Source organism: Oryctolagus cuniculus, chromosome 20 (genome assembly GCF_964237555.1).
Source record: "Oryctolagus cuniculus chromosome 20, mOryCun1.1, whole genome shotgun sequence".
Taxonomy (NCBI): Eukaryota; Metazoa; Chordata; class Mammalia; order Lagomorpha; family Leporidae; genus Oryctolagus; species Oryctolagus cuniculus.
The window spans coordinates 19,603,784-19,615,226 of NC_091451.1; the positions used below are offsets into that span (position 1 = coordinate 19,603,784).

The following is an 11,443-nucleotide window of genomic DNA, read 5'->3' on the forward strand; positions in this document are numbered from 1 at the left end:
TGGAAAGTTTCCAGTGCCTCAGCCACCTTCTCTAGCAGTAGCTGGCTGCCATGGGCGTTATCCAGTCAAGTGCAAGAAATATCACAGAGAATGACAGTGTGCGCGCCTGCCTGCAAGTCAAGTCACCTGCACAGCTGAGTTTTTCCTTTTTAATTAATTAATTATTGAAGGGCAGAGAGAGAGAGAGAGAGAGAGAGAGAGACTGTGAGTAAGAGGTTCACTCTCCAAACGCCCGCAATAGCCAGGGCTGTCTCAGATCCAAGCCAAGAGCCTGGAACTCATTTCTGGTCTCCCACACAGGTGACAGGGACCCACGTCCCTTGCCATCCTCTGTTGTCTTCCTGGTGCACATCAGTAGGAAGCTGGATGGGAAGTGGAGCTAGGCCTCAGAGCCAGGGGCTCGGGTGACGGAGGCAGGCTGGCCAAGTCTCAAACTGCCGTGTTGAATGCCCGCCCCACGCAACTGTGATTTTTAAAGAAGTCCCTTGGTTTTCTGTGAGGCACTAACCCTGGCCCCTTCTCCTAACACGTTCCCAAACATTACGAGATCTGTGCACAGACAGGTTCAAAGCAGAAGCTGCTGGGAAAGTTCTGTCAGGTTAAAGGAGCAGTGTGTACCAACATCAAGTTCCTCTGCCTGTGACTCTTGTCTTCTGTCCGTCCAAGTCTGGGTTTCCTCTTTGTCTGAGCCAGAGGAGCCTTGTACGTTTCAATACCTCTTAATATCCAGGAGGACTTCTGTCCACCCTGGGCAAGTCGGCCAATTTTAGAAGGGAGAGAAAGGAGCTGACCACACAATAGGGATGATGTATTTATTTATTCAGCCCCTCCTAGTCTGCAGCCAGAGCAGCAGCCATTGCATTGGGCCCTCAGGAAATGTATGTAGCGGGAGGCCTTCTTTCCTTTCCTGTTAGTTTCCTGCAAAAAGACATCAGTGTCTTCCTCAGTGTGGCAGCTGATAAGAAGGATGTCGAGGCTAAAGTGGAGACGGACAAACACACGTATTTCCCGTCACAGACCCAGGTCATCCGAAGGGCATGGGGAATTACACCAGACTGTGGAAGTGCCAGAAAAACTTGACCATTTCCTAAATGACATTTTTTCTCCCTGAAATTCTCTCTAACGGGATACAATAATTGCATCTTCCGACGGAGCAGAATTTCACACTTTGCCAAGATAGTGTCTTGTTACACAGGAGCAGATTTGGGGGGACTGTAATTGGCAGAGCTTGGTAGTACCTTGGAGGGTTCTAATATGAGAAGATAGTTATAGATTAACTTTATGTTTTGGAGAAATTATACAAATAGTATAGGTTTTCTCTACAATGGATCCCACTTGTTAGCTCTGACTCCTCCTATAGATTTCATCTTCTGAGTGACTACTATGGGGACAGGAGGTGTCCTGACACCCCCTCTTCAGCCACCACACAGTTGGGCACCCCTCTTACACACACTGCACTTCCACTTTAGCCGCACGCATCCCCTGGGTAAAATTGCTTAGTGTTTGTCCATCCTGCCGCCTGTCAGCATTGTGACACCAAAGCCCACATCCTTCCTGTTCAAGGCTGTCTTGCACAGTACCTGGCCCACAGAGCTCTAAATACTTAGTGATGGGCCAGCGCCACGGCTCACTAGGCTAATCCTCCACCTTGCGGCGCCAGCACATCAGGTTCTAGTCCCGGTCAGGGCGCCGGATTCTGTCCCGGTTGCTCCTCTTCCAGGCCAGCTCTCTGCTGTGGCCAGGGAGTGCAGTGGAGGATGGCCCAAGTGCTTGGGCCCTGCACCCCATGGGAGACCAGGAGAAGCACCTGGCTCCTGCCTTCGGATCAGCGCAGTGCACCGGCCGCGGCAGCCATTGGAGGGTGAACCAATGGCAAAAGGAAGACCTTTCTCTCTGTCTCTCTCTCTCACTGTCCACTCTGCCTGTCAAAAACAAAAAACAAAAAACAAAAAACAAAAACAAAAACAAAAACAAAAAAACCACTTAGTGATGACTGAGAGAATTGGGAACTGTCTCTAGAAGCAGCCTGGCCACCAAACACAGTAATTTATCTTGGGGTGGTACTCTGGGAGAGGCATATGCTAATTATCACGACGGTCACTGATGGTTATAGTAATTAGTAGGTAGAGGCACAGCGGTAGAGTACAGCTTAAGCTCTCCACCAGCATGTGCAGGGCCATCTCTGAAAACTTTGGAATCCCACTGCCCATCTCTGTTGGACTCTTGTAGACAGAGTCATTCCTATGGGAAATTCTGTGCAGAGCTCCAACACTGGGACAAGGAGAGCTCAGTTTCCCCCGACTCCAGGGAACACTTCTGGTCTGCAAATGAAACAGCCGGGCTCTCTGCTTCTTTTGCTTCAGCCGTTGAGACCGATTTCCCCACTAAGGGTCTGCCCTGAATCATCCCTCCTCCAAGGAAAACAAGTCAGCTTCCTCAGAGCGCGGGATGGAAGTAAATACTCACCTGCTCATCTCCTCTGTCCTTCCAGGCCAAGGTTCATGGCCTTGGGGGAAGAAGAGGGCAATCCAAGAGAAGAGAAAGGCTCTTCCTGTCCCTTCCTCCCTGCATCGGAAATGTGTCTTTTTCTTTCTGCTGAGGTACTGGGCTACACTGAGGGGGTGGGGACAGTAGGGAGGACGAAGGATAAACCCCAGGGCACAGTGTTTTGTCAGCTCACAGAGGCAGGATGACAGGACAGGGAAGAATCCCTAGGTTCTTCAACAATTCTCCCATCCTGAACAGCCAAGGCTCAACCAAGTTGCCAGCACACCAGGAGACCAAGAAACGCCGTCAGTGGGAGGCGATGACAGCAGAGAGCAGGCGGCTTTGATACCCAGGCCCCTACAAAGAGCTACGCCCTGTGGCAGAGTCGCAAACTGCTTAAGACTGGGGAGCAAAGAGGGAGCAGGTGTGCAGTGTGAGACCTCAGATTAGGAGGCCCACGCCCTGTTTCCAGCTCTATTGCCAATTCACAGGGAAGACCCCAAGCAAAAGATGAATGTCAGAGATGTGGCTTAATCAGCTGCCTATGGGATGGGCAGATGTCTGTGAGATTCTTTGAAATCTCTAAATGAAAGGAAATGCCAAGAAAAGCTGAAATTACTCTGAATGCTGATCACAAAAGAGGAATCAGAGCATCTCTGGGCTCTTGCACTGGAATCAGAGGCCACAGTACTTTTATCTTGGGTGAAACAGTCCTTGGGAAACTTGCTTTCTAATAACTTCAAATGAGAGCAGGGTCAATTCTCTTAGCAATCTCATCACTGGAATATAGAATTTATTATCTTTTTTTTTTTTTTTTTGGACAGGCAGAGTGGACAGTGAGAGAGAGAGACAGAGAGAAAGGTCTTCCTTTTGCCGTTGGTTCACCCTCCAATGGCCGCCATGGCTGGCATGCTGCGGCCGGCGCACTGCGCTGATCTGAAGGCAGGAGCCAGGTGCTTCTCCTGGTCTCTCATGGGGTGCAGGGCCCAAGCACTTGGGCCATCCTCCACTGCACTCCCGGGCCACAGCAGAGAGCTGGCCTGGAAAAGGGGCAACCGGGACAGAATCCGGCGCCCCGATCGGGACTAGAACCCGGTGTGCCGGTGCTGCAAGGTGGAGGATTAGCCTAGTGAGCTGCGGTGCCAGCCTAAGGAGTATAGAAATTTTCAACAAAGTTCCAACAAGTGTGTAGGCTGATTTTAACTTGACTAGGGAGATGATGTATAGGCTATGACCTGTTAACACTTCTTCTGGGTCCTCTCTTTCTCACTCATTTTTTAATGATTTTATTTATTTATTTGAGAGGTAGAGTTACAGACAGTGAGAGGGAGAGACAGAGAGAAAGGTCTTCCTTCCTCTGGTTTACTCCCCAGATGGCTGCAATGGCCTGAGTTGCGCCAGTCTGAAGCCAGGAGCCAGGAGCCAGGAGCTTCTTCCAGGTTTCCCTCGTGAGTACAGGGGCCCAAAACACGTGGGCCATCCTCTGCTGCTTTCCCAGGCCACAGCAGAGAGCTGGCTCAGAAGAGGAGCAGCTGGGACTATAAAAGGCGCCCATATGGGATGCCGGTGCCACAGGCGGAGCCCAGGCCCCCCACCTCTCTTTTTTTTTTTTTTAATTTTTTTTTATTTGTTAGACAGGTAGAGTTACAGCCTGTGAGAGAGAGACAGAGAGAAAGGTCTTCCTTCCATTGGTTCACTCCCCAAATGGCCGCTATGGCTGGCGCTGCGCCGATCTGAAGCCAGGAGCCAGGTGCTTCTTCCTGGTCTCCCATGCGGGTGCAGGGCCCAAGCACATAGGCCATCCTCCACTGCCCTCCTGGGCCACAGCAGAGAGCTGGACTGGAAGAGGAGCAACCGGGCCTGGAACCCGGTGCCCATATGGGATGCCGGCACCACAGGCGGAGGATTAGCCATGTGAACCACACCGCTGTCCCCCGCCCCCTTTACATGAGCACTGGGCTACTTGAAAACTTTGAGTCACCAAAAGACACTTGGAGATTCGAAAATGATCACCTCAGCTGATCTTCAACCATTTAGATAAAACAAAATAAAGCAAAACAAAACAAAAACATGATTAATGGGTTCCTACATCAAATCCTTTTTCTTTCTATTTAGCAGATACACGACGCTGGAACTCTCCTTCTCCATTCTCTCCCTGTGTATCTCACCATAAATACTCCCTTGCCACTCCTTCCTCTGAACTCTGTGCACTGAACCATTCAGATTGCTATTCCAAAGGATTATATGTGACATTGAACTCTTCTAAAATTTTTATTATTGTTATGTAGCTGCAAGGCAGAGGGAGAGAGAGCGAGCAACTCAGACAAAGACTTAGCATCTGCTGATTCAGTCTCCAAATGCAAGCAACAAGTGAGGCTGGATCGGGCTGAAGCCAGAAGCTTGTAACTCACTTTGGGTCTCCCACATGGATGGCAGGAACTTGTACTTGTGCCATCACCCGCAGCTTCCCAGGGTGTGCATTAGGAGAAGGTTGGAATTTGAGAAGATCCGGGACCCAAATGTAGGCACTCCAACATCGGATGCCAGTGTCCTGCCGCACCAAACACCCCCCTGGCATTGAGCTCCTCAGTGAAAGGATATTCCTCTTCCCGGCCTCTTGAAGACAGCAGGCTTATTAGACTCAAAACAGAACACCAAACTGGCAACAAGTGCTTACCTGTCCTGAATGTCCTAGGTCACAATCATCACAGGGACAGATATTATTTTTCTGTTCTTGCACGAAGTGGACAAAGGTTATCTGGCTGATACAGAATTGATCGCTTAATAAAGCCAAAGTCCCTTGTAAACCGAGAACAATCTCAAGTGGGCATGTGACTGCCAGGCAAGTTTTGGAATGAGAGCTAAAGCAAGTTTATGGTGTCCCAAATGGCATGGGCAACATCAGCATAGACTCACCTCTCAAACCCCCAAATCCTAGGATTTCAATCCTAGTAGAGCTAAGGGTAGGACATATAAGAAGGAATGCTACTTCAGCTTTAGGCAACGAATGCACAGAGCTCACTACCCAGAGAGAGGATATAATCAGAGTACAGAAAAGGTCACAGCGAGTTTCTGAATTGCAGGGTCATGACTGAGTGCAGCTGGATGGGTACTGAACAGCAGCTTTTCAACCTGGTTCTGTGTGAGACTCCCAGGTCCCTCTCCTGCTTTCAGGGATTCTAGATCGGTAGACAGGAGTAGAGTGCATGAACTCTTTGTGTTTTGGCAAAGCTCTGCCAGGTTTGGGGACCATTACTTGAAATACCTTTTCTCCAAAGAGTCTGTTGGACAGACCATAGGTCTAACCCGGCCCTAATCATCAAACTGGCTGGTGAGTGGCAACCTCAGAGACAGGTACAGCTGATTTCCTTATAACATGAGAACAGACTGCAGAGTAGCCATTAGACTTTTTATCAGTGGATCCAATCAGGTGGTATAATAATTGGTTCCTGCATCATTTAGATCCTTCTCAGAGATCTGTGAGTCTTTTCTCCTCAGCAATGAAACAACTGGGGCTTTTAGAACAAGGCACTACTCTTGGAAGGAAATATTCAGGTTTTCTCAGCAGGATAAGGTACTGGCTTCTTTATGCACTTCTCCCATGGCTCTTTTCGCACACTGTTTAATACAGTAGTAGAAATTCATTTATTCAGTAAACATTTATTGATTAAACATTAGATACATATTCCATGCCAGTAATATTTTGCTGATGATACAAATAAGATAGATGTAAAGCAAACCAGATATAGTTCTTGGCCTCTTAGTTTCTTTTTTAATTAATAAATACATTATTTATTTATTATTTGAGAAGCAGAGAGACAGAGGGAGGAAGACAGAGAGAGAGAGAAAGAGAGAGAGCACTTCATCTACTGATTTACTTCCCAAATGTCTTCATCAGCCAGGGCTGGGTCAGACTGAAGCCGGACCAACACAGGTTTCCACTGTGGGAGGCATCATCTGCTATCTCCCACAGTGCACATTAGCAGGAAGCAGGAATTGGGAATGGAGTTGAGCCCTGAACCCAGGCGCTCTGATACGGGATGCAGGCCTCTTAACCGTTAGGTCAAACATCTACCACAAGCCTCCTGGTTTTTTAATGAACTCTCAGAAACTATGATGATGATGGTATTATGATGATGATGATGTAGTGTCTGGAGACAGTGAGACAGCCATTGGAGAAACTCTATCTAAAGGTCTATGCACTTAGGAACACAGCGTTGAAGTTCTCTAAGAAGCCAAGAACAGATGTGTGAGGGAGTACACACCTTTTCTTCTCAAGTGTACATGCAGGTGAAGGATAATAATGCACCTCTGGAGGATGAACATTACGCCTTATTTTTTCTTGGAGTCCCCCAAACCAGGAATAGTACCTTGCCCATGGTGTTTAATTTTTTTATTAAGATTTATTTTTATTTATTTGGAAGGCAGAGAGAGAGAGAGAGAGAGAGAGAGAGAGAGAGAGAGAATCTCTTCCATCCACTGGCTCATTCCCCAATGGCTGCAAAGGCTAGGGCTGGCCCAGGCCGAAGCCAGGAATCAGGAGTTTCATCCAGGTCTCCCACATGGATGCAGGGGCCCAAAAGACTTTGCTGCTTTCCCAGGCGTATTAGCAGGGAGCTGGATCAGAAGTGGAGCAGGCTGGACTCGAATTGTCATCCATATGGTATGTCAGCACTGCAGGTGGCAATTTAATCCATTGTGCTATGCCATCAGCCCCATGTTTAGTGTTTTGAATGAATGAATGAACTAAGTTTGAATCCCACGTCTGCCTCTAATTGTATAACCTTATACAAGGCACGGAATCTTTCAGAACTCACCTTCCTTATGACTGAGACATAACTACCTTGTGTACTTTCCATACAGTTAGAAATCATGTGTTTTGTTAAGTCGTTGGCATGGTGCCTAGCATAGGGGAGACATGGTTAGTGCCTAGCACACCACAAGTGGTTGTGGTGATGGTACACAATTCATAGCCTTAAAAGGGAGCCAGGAGCTTCAGACTTGTGTGGTCAAACTGACACCTAGTGGTGCAATTTTAGAACACATACGCAAGGTGTAGCTTGTTTGAAACAAGTTGGCAATAATCAGGAACTAACAGAGCACTGCTTTACCTAGGTAACATCTAAATCTTCACCAAATTATTTTCAACCCTGGCCACATGTTGGAATGACCTGTGAAACTATAAAAATGTACTGAAGTGGGGCCAGCTCTGTGGCGCAGCGGGTTAATGCCCTGGCCTGAAGTGCCAGCATCCCACATAGGCACTGGTTCTAGTCCTGGCTGCTTCTCTTCTGATCCAGCTCTCTGACATGGTCTGGGAAAGCAGTAGAAGATGGCCCAAGTCCTTGGGCCCCTGCACCCGCGTGGGAGACCCAGAAGAAGTTCTTTGTGAGAAAAGAGAATCAGCTACAAATGCCTCAGCCAGGAAGGACAGGTAGGGTCTTTCATGGAGGATTTCCTGGGGTGCTTTGCCATGACATTTTGTTAGTGTGAGTAGATTAACAAAACCGTGAGAGTGAGGAGAATGGAGCCAGATTCTCTATTGCAAAGAAACAAGTGGCACCACTTGGAAACAGCAGAGGGAAGAGGAGCCGTCGCAGCCCCTGCCAAGCTCATTGCTTCTTCCGGCCTTTTAATTTCCCATGTCCCTCCTTGCTGAACCCTCCCAGCATGTCTGCTCTGTGCTACACGATTCCCACTAGAGAACGAGCATTGTCCTTGAAAGCTTCTCTTTTTGTGTTTCTTTAAAAACCCCTTGTAAACTCCTCGAGGACAAGGGCCATTTCTTCTGTTGCTGCTGCGTCTCCCCCAGTGCTGGTGGCCTCACAGACCCCCGTACAGCCTTGCCGACTGGCTGGCTGACGAGTTCCGTTTGGCTCTCTTGCTCTTGCCAGTAACGCAAAGAGTGCACAATGAAGTCCTTTCACTATTAAAGGACAAAATCAAAGATAGAGGGGCTGGGAAAGTACTCATACAGAATCGCTCATTGTCTCCAACGTCTCGTGGCAGCTAGATTCCGGAATCTTCAGGTTAAGATATGGGAAAAACTTTTGCATGCTGTTTGTGATGGTGCTTTCTAGATTAGTCTTTCACTTGGGTGGAATGTGTAAAGTGATAAATAAAAATATAAATTCTATGAGTCAGGGAAAGGGAAGATTTTCTGTTATGCAGTTAACTCATATTCCCCAAAGTTCTTTTTTCTCCTGTTTCATAACTTCTAAAAGTTCATCAGAGGGGCCGACACCGTGGCGCACTAGGCTAATCCTCCGCCTGCAGTGCCGGCAACCCACATGGGTACTGGTTCTAGTCCCGGTTGCTCCTCTTCCAGTCCAGCTCTCTGCTGTGGCCTGGGATAGCAGTGGAGGATGGCCCAAGTGCTTGGGTCCCTGCACCCGCATGGAAGATCAGGAAGAAGCTCCTGGCTCCTGGCTTCGGATCAGCACAGCTCCGTCTGTTGAGGCCATTTGGGGAGTGAACCAACAGAAGGAAGACCTTTCTCTCTCTCTCTCTGTCTCTCTCTCTGTATTTCTACCTGTCAAATAAATAAATAAATAATCTAAAAAAATTCATCAGAGAAAATAATGTTTTTTAATATATTTTTTCATTTATTTATTTGAGAGGCAGATATTTGAGAGGGACACAGAGAGAGGGAGAGAGAGGAAGGGAGAGAAAGGCTCTTTTTTTTAAATTTTTAAAATTATTTTTTATTTTTTATTTTTTTTTGACAGCCAGAGTGGACAGTAAGAGAGAGAGACAGAGAGAAAGGTCTTCCTTTGCCGTTGGTTCACCCTCCAATGGCCGCCGCGGCCGGCGCGCTGCGGCCGGCGCACCGCGCTGATCCGATGGCAGGAGCCAGGAGCCAGGTGCTTTTCCTGGTCTCCCATGGGGTGCAGGGCCCAAGCACCTGGGCCATCCTCCACTGCACTCCCTGGCCACAGCAGAGAGCTGGCCTGGAAGGGGGGCAACCGGGACAGAATCCGGTGCCCCAACCGGGACTAGAACCCGGTGTGCCGGCGCCGCTAGGCGGAGGATTAGCCTAGTGAGCCGCGGCGCCGGCCGAAAGGCTCTTATGTGTTGGTTCACTCCCCAAGTGGCCAGGACTGGACTATGCCTAAAGCTGGGAGCCAGGAACTCAATCCACATGTTCTATGTGGGTAGCAGATGTCCCTTTACTTCAGATACCACCACTTTCCTCCAGGATCGACATTAGCAGGAACCTGAGTCAGGAGTCAGCAGTTAAAGTTAGGAATTAAACTCAGGTACTCAGATGTGGGGCACAGGAGTCTTTTTTTTTTTTGCAGGGCCCAAGGACCTGAGCCATCCTCCACTGCACTCCCGGGCTACAGCAGAGAGCTGGACTGGAAGAGGAGCAACCGGGACAGAATCTGGTGCCCCAACCGGGACTAGAACCTGGGGTGCCAGCGCCGCAGGCGGAGGATTAGCCTAGTGAGCCGCGGCGCCGGCCAAGGACACAGGAGTCTTAACAGCTGTCTTAAATGCTCACCCACTTTTTATATTTCTTTCCTTTTTCAAAAGATCCATTTATTTATTTGAAAGGCATAGAGAGTGAGCGAGCTCTTCCATCTGCTGGTTCATTCTCCAAATGGTCACAACAGCCAGAGCTGGCCAGGCCGAAGCCAGAACCAAAGAACTCCACCCAGGTCTTCCATGTGCATGACAGGGACTCAGGTACTTGAACCATCATCTGCTGCTTCCCAGGCACATTAGCAGGGAGCTGGAGCTGGCCTGGAAGCAGAGGAGCCAGGACTCAAATCTGCTGTCCCACATGGCATGTGGGCATCCCAAGTGGCAGCTTAACCTGCTGAGCCACAACACGGGTCCCATCCCACTTTGTATACTTCTGATGACAAAAGTATATGATTAGGGGGAAAAAGGGGAGGGAGGTTCACACTGTCATTATTTTCATTATTGAATGTCAAAACTTTTTAGGGGAAAACAGCAACCAGCATTTAGGAAAGGACCATGGATTCACAACATTGAATCCTGGTTCTCTTTTTCCATGGTTGGTTTTTTGGTACCATGTGCTATTACAGAATCACATCTTGTGATACAGATACAGCTTGCAGTTGTTCCACAATGCTTCAATCTTGTAAGCACTGATTGTATTGAGGCTCACGACAATTGTTCATCAGCCTTGCGAAACTGCCTGATTGTTTTCCAGGGACCTAAATGTGTCACACCCACCCACGCAGAATGAAGGGGGAAATGATTGGGCTGCTGGGGCTTTTTGTAATACTCCTGTGGCATGGCCTCCATGTTCCTCTGTGGGCTGCAGTTAAAGAACCTGCTCTAGAACAAGACAAGACTTGTGGATAAAAAAAAAAAAAAAAAGAAAGAAAGAAAAGTCATCTGAGCCGTTTCCTTTCTAGATAAACAGGATTCTAGTTTGGGTTTCAGAGGGCATTATGCACAGCTTGTAAAAGATGCTGAGTCTTTCGATGTTTCTGGCAAAATTTGGAACTGACTTATGTTTGGGGCACGACCATTCTAGGGCATGAGAAAATAGGCTCTTTCACCTAATGTGATGTCAGTTTCCTTTAATCTGTGTAAAGGGTGCACCTTAAGAAATCAGAGATACTGCTAAATAATTTTTCTTTATAAACAGTGACAACAAGATTGTATAGTATCATTTAATGAGACAAAATTTGACCAAATCCACAGTTGTCTGTGTCTTGGAGCAAGAGACGCATCCAGCAGCCCAGATATGAGAACCTTTTTTCTAGAGGGAGCAGGCATGATGCTGGGGGGAAAAAAATCTGAGTATTTACTCATAGAAAGCTGAGTTGTCAGATCCAAATGGCTCCGTATCAGTTGTATTTTCCCAGTTGGTATGCAGATTCTTGACAAATGATGAGCTATTTCTGTTTCTTGTGTTGAGGCGTAGGACTGGACTTTGTAACCAGGGACTTGGCGTGTGGGGCTTCACAGGCTGCAG

The 11,443-nt window shown here is 48.0% G+C and overlaps 1 protein-coding gene across 2 annotated transcripts in view; it reads right to left on the bottom strand.

The window, feature by feature from the left end:
* Positions 1-11,124: 11,124 nt before the first annotated feature.
* The window catches only part of HEATR4 (HEAT repeat containing 4), a 43,476-nt gene continuing 43,157 nt past the window's right edge, over positions 11,125-11,443 (bottom strand). For both annotated transcript variants that reach the window (XM_070065249.1, XM_070065248.1), the window contains exon 16: positions 11,125-11,437. In XM_070065249.1, the coding sequence (XP_069921350.1) occupies positions 11,273-11,437 (165 nt within the window). In that variant the 3' untranslated portion in view covers positions 11,125-11,272. The remainder of the gene's footprint in view (positions 11,438-11,443) is intronic.